Here is a 14,888-nt window from a genome sequence, read left to right as displayed (position 1 = left end):
AGTACTCCAAGTATAGATCACACTGCAAACGGAGTATTTGTAGTTTCACCTACATAGTCAAAACCAAACCAAGCTGAACTGCTAGCACTTTAATGCGACCCTTCCTGGCTGCAATGCCTTTGATTTGAGCCTCTGCCAGAGCGCTGAGCCAGGGCTGATCTCTCATGAACACTTCTCCCCACTGCCAGCCCCTGGACGCCACCACTGCTCTGCAGGAGAACACAGAAAATATCATAGAGATGGGGAAAAAAGTAAATCAATCCCCTCCACTGTCCACTGCATGCAAGTGGCAGGGATTTACCTTGGGCATGGGCAGAGTCCACACCCCTTCTGAACACATGCTGGTGCTGAGTACTCCTGGACAAAACCCTCCTGCAGCCTCCTCCTATGTCTGTTTGACCAGGTGGCGTCAGAGAAGACTGCCAAGCTCTTGAAATCCTTCAGAATATCAGTGACTACTGAAAAATCACTTTTGGAGAACTATTAAACCTCAACCAGAAATGAACAGTATTGGTCCCTTCCCCACATAGGACAAAAACAAGTCCCATGGCCAAGGGCAAAGTCACCCACAGGCACTGAAGGAAGGGAAACAGAGAAGCCATCACTTGACATCAACCCAACAGCCTGTGCTGCCTTTCTAGGTTTCTATAGGATGGGACACGTACAAGGAGAAAAATGCTGAAGGTCAAGATAAAATCCAAGTCATCTGCATCTGAAGCCTTTTCAGCTAAGACAGCTTGTCACTGCTGTGACAGACATGTGACAGGTCCTAGAGGACACCCTGCCTTCCCCAGCACAGAGCTGCAGTGCAGATTATCCCCCTGTGCCTCCCCAGGAATGCAGCCCCATCCCCATTACCAGATGCCAGGATCCGGCGCACCCCACACCAGTGCTGCTGAAACACATGTTGTACTCCAGAAAAAGGCAGGCACAGCTTTAACTCCTGTCCTTCAGAAACCCATCACACCCTTCAGAGCCCAGCTAAGAGAGCCTCTGGCATGGAGCTGGGCACAGTTGACAGGAAAGGCATAAATCACGATAAAACTAGGAATATCCCTCTTCCTTTAGAAGGCCAAGCCAATCCTTTCTGCCAATCCCAGGAGAAAAATGTGCACCATCTCAGCAGACTATGCACCTTTCTGCAGACAGGCTTCATCCCAGCACTCCTCTCCCTGCAAGGAGCCAAGGTTACCAGGAGAAATCCCCGTGCCGCTCCATCCCCACGCTGCTCCTCGGCACAGGCACCACCATTTGTCAGCCTGCAATAGTGCTGCACAGCTCTGCTGCTCTCCTCAAAAGGCTTTTCATTCCTTGCTGTGTGCCAGTTCCTGATCAAAATTCAGCAGCACCGCAGCACTCGCCTGTGCTACATTTCTCTGCAGAGCAGTCACCGATGTGCATCTGAGTTCGAAGGAAGAGCAGCCACAGCACTGCAAAAGGAACTGGGAGCAACAAAGGTACACAACTGCTTCCATTGCCTGGCAGCATCTGAGTTTCATGTTCTGAACCTCTCTTGTGCTGCCAGTACAGCACAGCACCGCTATGTAGACAAACCTCAGATACTGCATGGGTAGTGTTCCCTAGGGAAAAAAGACTGCATCCTGGTGGTGAGCAGTGATACAAAATCCCCAAAGAGAACAACCAAGTGCATCCCTTTTCCTTACTTATTTCTTGGTATTCTGTACCAAAGGAAAGCAATGGAAATGAGCGGCACTACGTGTACTAGGAGCTTGAGGAACCTGAGGCAGAAAGATGCACCAAACTGTATTATAGTTCAGCTCAGAAGGAGCTTGGTCTTCGAGCAGAAAGAACTACAACACCAGAACAGAAAGCAAACTTCCACAACATCCAGCATTTCACATCTGTTTGTTCAGAGATTTTTTGCAGCACAGAGGAAAGCAACCCCATGAGAAGCATGAGTCAGGTCTGCTGGAGTCATCTCTTACAAGTCACAGCACCATACAGACAGAGTAATTAAGATACAGCGTATGACTCAGTTCCACCTTATATTCTCAGCAGTGTCCTGATCCTTTAAATCCCACACATGCATATATATTCAGACCCAGGCACACACAGCGACAACCTCCCTGGCTTCTAAAGGTAAATCTGCAGCTACCTTTATGCAGTACAAATGTCTGCTGCTCCGAGCAGTCCTACAGTGAGATTCCTTCTTACAGAACAGATTATGCAACCAGCAAGGACCAGAAGAGCCCCAAGATCTGTGGTTTCCGTAGGCCACATCACTGCCATGGCTATCAGCTGCAGTTTAGCAGCACATGAACATTGACTAGATGGATACAATGCTTTTCAGGGCAGGTAGGCACTCTCCCAGTGCAAGCCATGGCATAAAAGATCACAGACTAGGAAGCATCTGAGTGGAAAAGAGGCAGATAAATACATTCTCTCAGCTGCTGTGTGCAACCAACACTAGATCTGATTCTACCCTGCCTAAAACCTCTCTCACTGCCTCCCAAGGGCACAGTCCTGGCCACCCTACATGTCAAGCACATGGGTCTGAAATGCCAGATGGGCAGCATCACCCTGGACTCAAAGCTTTGCAAACATCAAAATCCTTTGCCACACCGATTTGATCCTTCTGACCCCCAAACCCTCACCTTTCTGCCAGCCCTCTTTTTGTCAGGCCCGAAATGACAATGGGATCAAAGGGTTCCTCCGTCCCAGAGATGGTTATTCCCAAGGGACCACCATATCGCTTCAGTTCCACCGTGTAGATTATGGCACCGGTTGTCTCCTGCTCATCTGAAAGAGAAAACAGCAATGCAGTTTTTTATTTTGCCATATCAAAAAGGTCACAGGGAAGACTTGTAGCATTTAGAAGCACAAGCTTTCAGTCTTCAGCTGTGCTCGTACCAAACAGGATTTTAACCTTCCAAACTCCATTTAAGGGCAGAATAACAAAAATAGACTATAATCAATTGGAAAGTGGAGACCAGAGAGGCAGCAGCCCTTATCTTTGTTAGTCTGCACTACCTACTGGGAAATGTCATTAAAGTGGACAGGCACCAGTTTGCATTGGGATTTCTGTACCAGAGTTATCTTCATCCTTCCTAATCTTCAATTTGACCAGGTCTTCACATTGCCTTAAAATCTGCACAGCATCCTCCATTGAGCAATTGTCGAGTCGGATGTTATCAATGGCTAACAGCTTGTCTCCCGGCTCCAAGGTGCCAGTTCTATGTGGAAAGGAAAAGAAAACTGAAATGCATTTGTATTTGCCTTTCAGATCCTGCAATGCATTCAGTTCTGCAGTAGTGATGACAATATTAGCTTTTTTTTTCCCCCCTCTCTTTGGTCTTTTCTGGTAAACAAGTACAAGCAGGGTCTGAGGCAATTATAATGTACAGAGAGGAAGTTCACATAGAGCATGTATCAGCACAGAACAAGACAGGCACATCAGCTTAATACTCTCACCTCCATGGATATATAGTCTGGGTAGCCTACAGCACTCAAAAATGTGAGTTTTCAGAAAAGGCAGAATATCTGTCAGTTAATGATCACACAAGTGAGTTCACTTAAAAACCAGCCCTTCATGAGTACTAAATTCCCCTGAAAGCCTTGCTAGGAGGTGTTGGAATCAGAGGAACAGCCAAAAAAGGCTGAGTTATTGGCACAGATCTCCACCAGTGCCCACAATTCACTCGCTCAATTCATCCAGGCAGCAGCTGAAACACAGCAAACTACCTGAGGCATGGCACATGCTCATAGATGTTAAACATCCAATTTCAGCAGACTTCTGAATCAGTGCCCCCACCATCCTCTCTATTAGCTTAACTTTTCATTCCAAACCCTACTGTGGTCAAAGAGAGGCTTCTAGGGTTAGCATATGCTTGGATAATGGCAAAATCCATACCTCAGTGCTATATCACATGGGAATCTGACTTTTGCCATAGGTTTGGCAGGTGGGAAATTGTGCACTCACCTATGTGCTACACTCCCCTTCTTGATGTCGGAGATGATCAAAGGCTCCCCAGGCTTTCTGCTCGCAGCTGCAAGAGACAAACAGGAGCAAAACTTAGCCTGCCATCTAAGATGGGAGAAGAAGTTGGGAGGAAAGGAAACGTCCTCTAACAGAATGGTGCTTCACACTTGACTTTCAGGAAGCCACAACCAGGAGAAAAAAAGAAGTAAATCCCTGCAAATTCTTGTTGATTGCCCTCCCCTGATGTTGAAGTAAAAGAGGACAGGAAATTCTCTAGGTGAAAAACAATCCAGAAAAAAAAAATATATGTTTTCCATGGGGTTCAGCTACCCAGACCACTCTGTCATACAACCAGATAACTCCAGACTGCTCTCAGGCGGAGGAGGGGATTCCAATCCTCCTGTCCCCCCACCAGACTGTGAACATTTTCAGCCCATGAGAGATGCAAGCATGCATCTCTGGGAGCATTTGCATTTTCCAATTTGCCTGCAGGACCTGCTGCTCTCTTGAGAAGCCCAAGAGGGATTTATGACTTGACTCCCTCCTGACCCCCCTGCTATCCATATAACAAACATACACCAAGAGCATAGTTCACACCCTCTGTCCCTCCCTCCAGCCTTGCTATGGGAACTGCACCACCTCGTTTAAGGCTGACGGAGCTTCTCAGCAAAAACTGCATGGGAAGGAAGAAACCTCAAAGCATCTGAATGTATCGGGTGCAGGTCAGAGATTAAAATATCTGCAAGGTATGTGGCATCAATCACAGAGATACACCTGCCTGAGCAGGAGCGAGAGGGTGCCCCAGAAAGTCAGACATAAAGGAATAAGCGCTTTTACTTGCCAACATCTCTGCTCTGGATTTTTCTATTTGTATTCATTTGTAAGATATAAAAACATACGTGCTATGCCCATCACCTTTAAGGATACCCTCTCCCATGTGTAACCAAACCTTCTGCACCAAACAGTGTGAAATGACTGCCAATCTCAGCTGCAACACAGCTGAGTGTAGAAGTTGGGTCAGAGCAGACCGTGACTGATTTCATAATAGCCATGGCAATGAGACTGCTGAATGATGAGGCACCTGGAGGAATTATTCTCCCCATACCTTACCAGCTCACAGGCAGTTCCGATCTAGAAACCCACACGCAGCTTGCAGCTGTGGATCAAAGAGGAATGGATGGATTGTGGAGGTTCACCAAGAGCTCACAGCTGTATTCAATCCGTATTCAGTGCACGGCCCAGCCAACCCATTCACCAATGTACGTCAAGAGGTGCAAAGGCTGACATGGCTAAAAATCAACACAGAAAGACCCACTCTGCCTGAGAAGGTCGCTTGCCATGGGCAAACAGTGCACAGAAACATGCTGTTATCACTACTGCTGTTCTCTTTTTCAACACAGGATGTGTCTTTGGGGCTGGGAGAGGTGCCCAGGCAGTGGTAGGAGTGGCAGTGATGGAGACTCAGCAGCTCGCAGGTGCTGAGCCCGGCACGCGGCGCTGCGTGCTTAATCGCGGCCTAGCCTGGTTCTGTCAAAACGATCCAGGTTTCCAGAAGTGCTTTTCACCGTGAGGTTTGTTTATTAGATTCAAAGCAGAGGCTGTGTGACAGAAGAGGGTTAGAGAGAACCACAGTGCTGGCAGAGAGGCTGGGGACAGCCACCCCTACACCTGACACAGCCAAACAGGCTTCCTTCAGACCTGCTAAATGGAGAAGGAGAAAGCACAATGGCGTACCCCTCTCCCTACCATCAGACTATCCAAACTGTGAACACACGATAGTCCTCTGTTTTAAATAACCATTCAGTCACTGGGTATGATATTGGAAGGCTTTACAAAGCCATCACTATTAGTCAGCACCCATGAGACTGACGGGTAAGTTAAAGGGACTTAATGAACAACCATTCTCTCTAGAGGCATAGGATTCAAAGAGAGAGAAATCTCAAAGCACTGAACAGTCACTCCCTGTTCAATTTAAATACAGTAGTTACTAACTCCATTCATTCCCCTTTGGCATCCCAATGCCCTTCCCCATGAACATCCAGCCTTGCCTCCAGGCCTTGTTTTCCCATCCAAAAGGGGAGATGGCAGCCAAGGAAAGAGGGGAAAGAGAGACATCACAACAGAGACAGAAGCTGTCCTGTAGATACTAGCACCATCTCCTCAGGAGGTCTGGTTGTAGCCCCCACCTGCCAGGACAAACCACTTGGGGTGCAAGTAAGCTCTTTTTCGGACAGATTTGTGGTTTTGGTGGGTTTGCCAGTACAGAAGATAGTTGAAATCCCCCCCAGTGACCCAGAGAAAGCTCCATAAATCAACAGTTGGTGAAGGCAGAAACGTGGGGTGGGGGAGAAACTCACCATGAAACACTGCCTGGCGGTGCTGACAGGGCAGTGATAAAAAGGTGAACTGATCAATACTGTTATTTACTTTTTATAAATTGCTTTCAGTCTCTCGCCACCTCTGCTGGGATTCTGGCTCGCTCGGCATTTACTCTCTGATGGATGACAAGGCCAGAAACACATGTCCGTTCTGTGTTTTTAATAGAATGCATAATGACTTGCATTGGTAAATTATTCCCCTCCAAGGAGCACAAGCACATATCTCACACGCATCAGCGCTTCAACCGGTTATAAATGCCCTTCGTTATTGATCAAGCTGAGGCAGCACTCTGCCAACATGTAATTAAAGAAATTGTAATAACGCCAAGAAATACATTTAAGAAAGCAAACTCTTATAAAGGGGAAAAACAAACAAAATCTGAAACCCAATAATCTCAGAATAGCTAAGGAATGAGAAAAGGAATAAAAGCAAATCAAAATTGATTACAAAAAGCAGCAGTGACAATCTAGTCCCCAGGACCCAACTTTTTCCTCTACCCTTCATTAGTTTTAGCAGCTGGGTAAATTATCAGTGCCACCAGCAGGACGCTTACACCACCACAGATCTATATCCTTTCAAACCCTTCAGGTAGCAAAGCCTGAACAGAATACCTCACTTTGGTATAAGCATCGCAGTGAATCAGTTGCAAATCTGTGGTTGTGATGTCGGCAAGGCTGTGGGGACACAGTGCTGCTCATGGACACACTGCCAGGCAAGTCCCAGGCTAATCCAGTGTCAGTAGAGCTGGACTGGGTCAGCTCACAGATTCCATCTTCTCACCAGGACAGTGATTACACCGCTTAAGAGACTTAAAGTTATCTGCCTATCCAAATTCCGGTTTTATCATCCACAAGCAGATAACAGTGCTTATTCCTTATCTGCAGTACTTCCCAGCAAGGGCACAGGAATTGATTTGTAGAGATATATAAAGGTAATTTGATAAACATGCTATATAAAGCATTAATGTACAGCTGACACGACAGGTAATTTCAGTGCCCGTTTAAGCAGCCCCAACACCCCCATGCCCTACAGTGAATTTCACATTTGGCCTTTGGAGGGGGTGAACGAGCAGACAAAAGAAGGAAAACAGAAAAGCTATCTTTCGTGGAATCAACGACCATTTTCCAGAGGCTAACAGCAAGTGGATAACTAATTTTAAGAGGTCAGGTGTTGAACGCACAAGAAAACACGGCTATTCGCTTCTCGCTGTTAGGGATTTAAATTTGTGAGAGATTTACAGAAAAAAATCTACAAAGGGATAACTGTGTCACTAGAACTGAATGCAGCCAGAAAGATGAGAGCACTACGTGCCGTGTGTTCTGCTAACGGAGCCGTGCAGTTCAAGCTAACGAGAGCCAGATCTTCACACCACTGTGTCAGAAACCTCACGTGGCACTTCTTTGCATCCCCACCACGCAGAGCACCTCAGAGGTCTCTACAAACAACTGAACGTCACCACCCACACATCCCCGCACTCACCCCCAGCCAGGAGCAAGCCTCTCTGTGAACCCATAGCAAAACCAGCAGAATCTGCCCTCCTCATACACAAACCTCTTGGGTTCCCAGCCCTTTTATGAGGCTTTCTGGCAGATTTATGTTTCCTCCAGCTGCTTTATATGAATTTTTTCGGCGCATCCATCAAGAACCCTGCTCTCCCCCACCTTTGCTCGGCCCATCTCCCGATTAGCTCTGAGAGTCACAGCACAGCAACAACTCGATTGGCTTTTATCTCTGTAGCACTTCTCTGATGAGGTCATAACACTTCTTGCCTACTTGTCACAAACCTTCCCAAACTGAGGAATTAACCTCCAGTGGGCCTGCTGAAGCCAAGAGATAAAACTCAACAAAAACAACTCATGTTTCATATGATTTCCCGTTCATTGCAGAGGAGTTGGACTGGATGACCTTTAAGGGTCCATTCCAACACCAACGATTATGTGATATTTCATTTACAGTGTGCCATACTATGATATTTTAGAACAAACCCAAATCTGGATGTGGCCATGACAGTGCAGGGGGTCTTGTACCGATCCAACCAGTTTGTCACCTATTTAATCTGCTCGTTTCCACTTTAAGCAGCAGTTATATGCCTTTCTTTGACAGAAAGAAGCTATAAAAACTCTTTCTAGATCTCAACAAACATTCAAATCAGCACAACTTGGAGGAACTGAGCAAAACAGAGAAGGGTTATTTTTACCTCTCCTCTCTGCTGCTTGCATCACACTCCTGCATGCACATCATGTCTCTGCAGGAGGTATTTACCATACATCTGCTTGCTTTCATTCTGACGTTTGACACAGGAATATTTATCTGCCTGGTCAGATGCAGAGTGACAAAATGATGATATAATTTGCTAGGGTTCTTGTGGAAATAGGTTTATGGGGACTAATTCATGAAAGCAGAATTAGGATTCAACTTTCATCCTTGCTGATCCTTGCATCCTTGCATCCGCATTTTCTGCTATCTCTTGCTCTGTCTGTAGATACAGTTTTAGTTTTGACTCACCAACAATGAAGTATAATCTTAGGTTTTCATGTTTTCATTACTTAAACAACGTCCTGTAAACATGTTCAACAATCAGAAAGATCAAATCTATTCCTTCATTCAGCTTAATCACTGACAGTGGGCATCTAACTACTTAAAACCCAGGGGTCGCTGTCTTTTTATTTAGCAGTGATTTCCAAAAAGAGTGTGAAATCGATTTTTTAAACACATTTCAAACAAAAATATTTTCAACATAAAAATATGTTTGAAGTGTAAATGCACATCCAAAGCAGATCCATTTAAGTGAGACTCCACAAATAAAAGCTCATATTCTTGCTAGCAACTTCCAGGTTCATTTTGCTCTTCGGTCCCAAATCAAATCTAAACTTTGAAGCTTAATAGGGGTGAAATCCTCTCCATGCTCAGGCCAGCAGATCCTTGCTACCAGATCCATCATCCCGGGTTTCCACCTGACATTGCAATGCCTACACAGAAGGTGGGGAATGCAGTGTGAGCTCTGCCCCACTGGGTCCTGCTCTGCCTACAGTGACAGCCATTATGGACACTTCACTGCTTTTGGAAAGCACTCTGGTGTCTTCAAACAGTAAATACTAGCAAGCCAAGCATTACATGTTGTGAGTATTCACATAGGACAAAATGGGGAAACTGGGAGAGGAAATGACAAAGTAATCACCCTGTAGATGTAGATGTCTATTCTGGGAAACAACCCACTTAGACCACAACATCTCCAATTAACTCAGCAACTAATGCTGCAAATGCCAAGAAGTAATTGCAAATAGCTTATCTACTTTAATGAAGCTTACTATGAAAGTGTTCTTAGCAACTCAGAGAGGTGATGGACACCCTGCCTCTGGAGACACCCAAGGTCAGGCTGGATGGGCTCTGAGCACCTGATGGAGCTGCTGGTGTCCCTGTGCATTGCAGGGGGGTTGGACCAGGGTTCCTTCCAACTCAAACGACTCTTCTGTGGCTCCATTCCCCAGAGATAGCCCAGTCTGTGCTTCTGAGGGCTGAGACATAAGCTCCCATTACTGTATTTTCACAAGCTGCTTTGTCTCATCTGAGATATGGTAGGTGCCTCTGGGCATGGCCAATCTAAGATGATTCAACTCAGGTTACCTAGCAGTGAAAGATATTACGCCATTCACATACGCATACAGGAAAAATCACTGGTGCGAGTCATAAGAAGATTTCAGCATACCCGAAATTTGGGAAAGAATCACAGAATCATTAAAGTTGGAAAAGACTGCTAGGATCATCCAGTCCAACTGTCAACCTACCAACAGTACTGACCACTAGCATGTTCCTCAGTGTCACGTTACATCTCTTGAATAGCTCCAGGGACAGTGACTGAACCACCTCCCTGTGCCAGTGCCTTCACTGCTCTTTCAGAGTTTTTCCAAATGTCCAGAATGCATGGATCTGCCTATGTCATCATCTCCTTACAGTGTCTTCCCCAGAGACGCCAAAAGGTCTTCAAATTAGAATAGACTCCAAAACATAAACAAAGATAATCAACCAAGAGCTAGGAGAAAAGAAAGAGAAGAAAGAAAAAAGTTGATGCCTTGTTCCCTTGGAGCCCACCAAGGCCTGGAAATAAAAATAATATTACTAATAACGTAGCATAATATTTAGTCTGTGGCACACAACAACTGCTCAGCTGCCCCTCAGAGAGGCATCCTTTGCTCTGACCCTTCAGCAGCTGCTTTTCTTCTGCAGTTGCCAGCTCTTGGAGGCAAAAGCCACACATCCAATTCAATTTGGAACAAACTGAAAGTGCTGTGAGTGCTACCAGAGAACCCCACATAATCTTTTTGTCTCTGCTGGGCCTCTCTGATGTGCCATGTTGGAAAGCAGTGGCTCTTGCAACTGCTCGTGCAAGGCTGAGCAATACTTACAGCTGATTGTAATTCCAAGCTCTACACCTCTTTTCTTGGGCAATTTAACATGGAAAGTGCCGCTGCTGGGTATGACAGACTCTATAAAACCAGAAACAGACAAAAAGAAAATAGGAGAAAAGAGTTTTCAGTGGCATGAATAGTTTCTTTGGAACCAAGAAAAAACAAGCCCATCAAACTCAGCTTTATAGGTTCAAATAAGGTTGTTATCTGATGCCCTGAGGACTTCAGGTTAAAATCTGGATTCTCATTAAAAATACATGCCCTGAACATCAAGTGAATTGCTCATATCATGCTGTACTTCAAATCTGCGCCATCTTTGTCAATTAAAATGAAAAAACCCTTTTTCTTTTAATACAAGGCAGCACACTTCAGCCAATAGCTTCAGCTCCCTTCTTGCTTCAAGGCCACAGATTAGTACAAATATTCATATTAATGGTTGAATGCTTAAAGAGTAAGTGGCCTCTTCATCTACTCGCTATGATTCTCTCAGCCAAGTTGTGAGAAGAAGGCATTTATGGAAGGATGAAAGGAAGGACTCTTCACTTTAGTGCACATTAGAGAACAACAGAAAATGGGAAAGGCCCTCAAAGGGTCCTCTCAGTCTCTGCAGTCTAGCGAAAACCTCACATATTTTTGGAAGCACAATCCCTCCTACAGGTTAGCAAAAGCACTGGTAGAGTCCAGCAGGTGCTGAGGAGCAAGAAGTCCCTTGCAATTACCTGCAACATCAAATTCAATTTCGAGCACCACTTTGTTCGTCAGCGCAGCATCCCGCAGAAGCTGATTAGCTTCCTCCATAGTCCCGTCCTCAGTTGCAATGCCATTGATAGAAAGGACTCTGTCTCCCACTTGCAGCAGCCCACACCTGCAGTCCACATTGGGAAAAGAGGGAAAGGAGGCAGGGATAAAGGAGGAAAGAAGAAAAGAAATAACCCCACAACCAGCCATGAGTTACTTTTTGACAGGTAAATCTGTTAGAACACAGAAAGTAGTGACAAATCCTGCAGAAGTAGCCCCAAACAGATAATTCATTCTGCAATGTGTGTCCCAGGGCCAGTACAGCCTGGAAGGTCACAGGGCATGAAAGCATTGTGGCTGGCTTCACCTCAACATACTTCACTCCCAAACAACATTTTTTGTCATATTTCCTGCAACTTCCAAAGAAAAAAAAAACAAACAGCAAAACCTTCCTCTACTGAAAGCCAACACCATGGCCAAGACATGCAAGTGATAAATTGCAAGGACATGTGCCCTCCTACCCTACCTAATAGTATACATCTCGTTCTGTGTGCCTGCACCCACTGGAAACCAACCTAATGGCACTGAAAATTGTGCAGAGTCCTCTGCTTAATACATGGCTAATACTGAAGCTACAATCCAATGAACTCACTGAAACATCTCAGCAAATTGGATAATCATTTATCCCTTGTAATTGCATTTCTGGAAGCCAAATGTACATTGATACTGTGTTAACTGCCCTGAAAGGCCAATGTTTATCGGCACATGAACCACTATATTCACTGTCTACCCTCTTCTTCACCAGGAAGGCAATCCTGCACATTACCTCCTGCAGCTGTAATCTGAACTGCATGATGGCTCTACAAAGACAAGAGTGCAGAGTTCCCCATGACTGGCCATGGGCAACAGGTTGTTTCATTCTCATCCTCCTCCACATTCTTCATCAGACTACATCTGTTCAGATTTTCCACTGGTCACCTATCTGGAAGGCTGCCCACTCACTTAGCTAAGCATGAGAAAGCACTGATCCATCATTAATGTAAGCTACAGTGTGGTTTCCAAAATAGATTCAGAATTATGGGAACAAGATTCACCTCTGCATTTGGAGTTGTTTTACCACAAAGTTTTCCCTTAAAAGGATCAGCTATCCTGTTTTAAGCCTTCTCTAGAGAACCTTTATTCCCTTGCTGTTTAATGATCAAACAAATTCTTTGCCCTGACCTTTGCAGACACCAACTTTGTAGATATTTTATAAAAGACTGTTTATTTATTTTTACTGATCCTTTCATCCACTCTTTGTCACTCACACCTGTTGCCACTGTAAGAAAAGATGGTACTGCAGCTTCCGAGCACATGAAGGAAACATCAAAGGCAGTGGATACTGGCCGTTATTCACCTCCAAACAACAGGATGTATATGAAAGGCCAGGTATCGAGACGAAAAACATTCACATCCAAACTGGAGAAAAATGCACAAACAACAGTTTTTGTCTGCGGCCCATCAAAAGCTCATCTATGATTAAGTTTGGAGAGAGCCCAGGAAGGTTATCTTGTTAGTGGGAAGGTATTAAACTTGCAACACATTCACTCTGCTGCCTGAACTCATGCTACCCATGGAAAACGGCAGCTATTTTAAGAGATGTAAATTCAGAAGCGTTTGTTCAAGGAGACCTGGATTAGGACAGACAACTCCATAGAGCATATGTGAATCCAACCTTGTGAATAACTTCATCATTTAATTACAGTCCTTTCCTGAGCTTGCAGATATATATGCTGCCACAAAACCACATCGGAAATACCAGCTCACAAATATGAAGGTGGTGAGTGGCACAAGAGAGAGATCTCCTGCAGCACTGAGGGCTTTCTTACTATGGTCACTATGCACCATTTGGAAAGGAGGAACCAACACAGACATCACTTCATCATTTCAAGGAGGACACAACCTGTTTCAGCCACAATGTCTGGGAGATTATGGGAACCTTTTACATAGCATCAAAGCAAACATTTACTGCCCTTTCCACCACAGCTGCCCTCTCACAAAACATGGCACTTCTCCATTCAAGGTAGATTTACTGCGGTGTTTTACAAGCTCTGTTACGTCAGAAGAATTTTATTTCTTTTAATACTGATTGAGTGGATCATGGTGGTCTAAATCCCAGTCTTGCAGGTTAATAAAAGTTTGTGAAGTGAAGCTGTAACCTCCTAGCTTCAACTACAAGAGTAAGAAGACCCGATGTGCCTTGTTAACTCTAGAATTTCAACATCAGTTTCCAACTGCCACATGTCTCTGTGCTGGGAACAGGGCCCTGGAAGTCAAAGCTCCTGCAGACCTCTCCTTGGCTCTGCTGTGGGATCCTGCATGAAGTCCACAGAGAACTTCCCCAGATTGATGCACACATCTCAGAAATGGGCACTCTCTCGGGAGACCTCACAAAGTACTTCAAGATCATGGGGAGAACTGCTTTGAAACCAGAACAAGAGTTCAAGCATCTTCCACAGTGAGAGACAGCACTATGGATGTGTTGGAGTCCACGATGGGAAGATTTCCTTGGGATTGCAGAGATGTACATTTTGTCATGACTATTTCCTTGGGCACAAAGACAGCAGCAGAATAGCAGAGGTGCCTTGCTCAACACTGAGCAGCACAAATTCAAGCTCTGGGCTGGGTGCGTGCTGAAGATTTCCTTCACTGTCATCAGTATGAGTGGTCACTCCAGCTGCAGAGCAAGCACATCACTGGCTGCAGAAACAACGTGTGGTGCCCTTACACACCCCCGAGCTGACCTGTATGGATTAGAAGCACACATCCGTGCGTGTTTGTATATCTGTGCCTGTTTGACATCTGTGTGAGCACACTGATGGGTGAGTCACAGCCCCCAGAAGATGAAAGCTGTGTTGATAACATTACACAGCTGCTGAACTTTCCTTTTGCAAACTCTTCACACTCAAAAGCCAGAAATATGATGATCAAACAGCTGTCTGAATAGAGCTAGGAAACATGTAACGCAGCAGGAAGCATTGATTTTGGATACTGAGATGGACAAGGCAGATATTCTTCCATTGCTGTCTATGACAGCGGAGGGAAGATGGACAGACAGCTGTTTGTTTGGAGGCAGGCAAGAAAGGAAGAAATGTGCTGTCCCATTTGACCCTCCCTGCTGATAACTAGGGACACACCACTGTCTCATTCTGATTCCAAAGGCTTCATCTTGCACCCAGGAAACAAAACCAGGGGTGGAGTGGGAAAGTCTGTTAGAGACAGGGATCAATAAAGTTTCTACCTTCCAGAGGGGAAAAGCAGTACAGTCTAGGAAAGGAAGAAATACACTGCAGAGATTTAATCCCCAAATCAAATCCATACTGCAAACACAGACAGGATTGCTCCCTTCCACCACAAAGCAGAGGGCAGCAGCCAGGGGAGTGCAA

At 45.3% G+C, this 14,888-nt stretch overlaps 1 protein-coding gene across 7 annotated transcripts in view; it reads right to left on the bottom strand.

Annotated features, from left to right (window-relative positions):
• Nucleotides 1-14,888, bottom strand: part of GRIP2 (glutamate receptor interacting protein 2) — a 68,551-nt gene that overhangs the window by 15,181 nt on the left and 38,482 nt on the right. For all 7 annotated transcript variants that reach the window (XR_006180676.1, XM_042880271.1, XM_042880270.1 and 4 more), the window contains exons 13-17: nt 11,445-11,590; nt 10,723-10,803; nt 3,941-4,007; nt 3,049-3,194; nt 2,616-2,760 (exon numbers count right to left, since the gene is read on the bottom strand). Coding sequence is in view for 6 of the 7 variants with exons in the window: in XM_042880271.1 (XP_042736205.1) it covers nt 2,616-2,760; nt 3,049-3,194; nt 3,941-4,007; nt 10,723-10,803; nt 11,445-11,590 (585 nt within the window). In the remaining variant the exon portion in view is untranslated. The remainder of the gene's footprint in view (nt 1-2,615; nt 2,761-3,048; nt 3,195-3,940; nt 4,008-10,722; nt 10,804-11,444; nt 11,591-14,888) is intronic.

Source organism: Lagopus leucura, unplaced genomic scaffold (assembly GCF_019238085.1).
Source record: "Lagopus leucura isolate 7727_CA_CO unplaced genomic scaffold, USGS_WTPT01 Super-Scaffold_100026, whole genome shotgun sequence".
NCBI lineage: Eukaryota > Metazoa > Chordata > Aves > Galliformes > Phasianidae > Lagopus > Lagopus leucura.
Note: the sequence above shows the minus strand (reverse complement) of the source record. Positions and strands in the feature narration are given on the sequence as shown.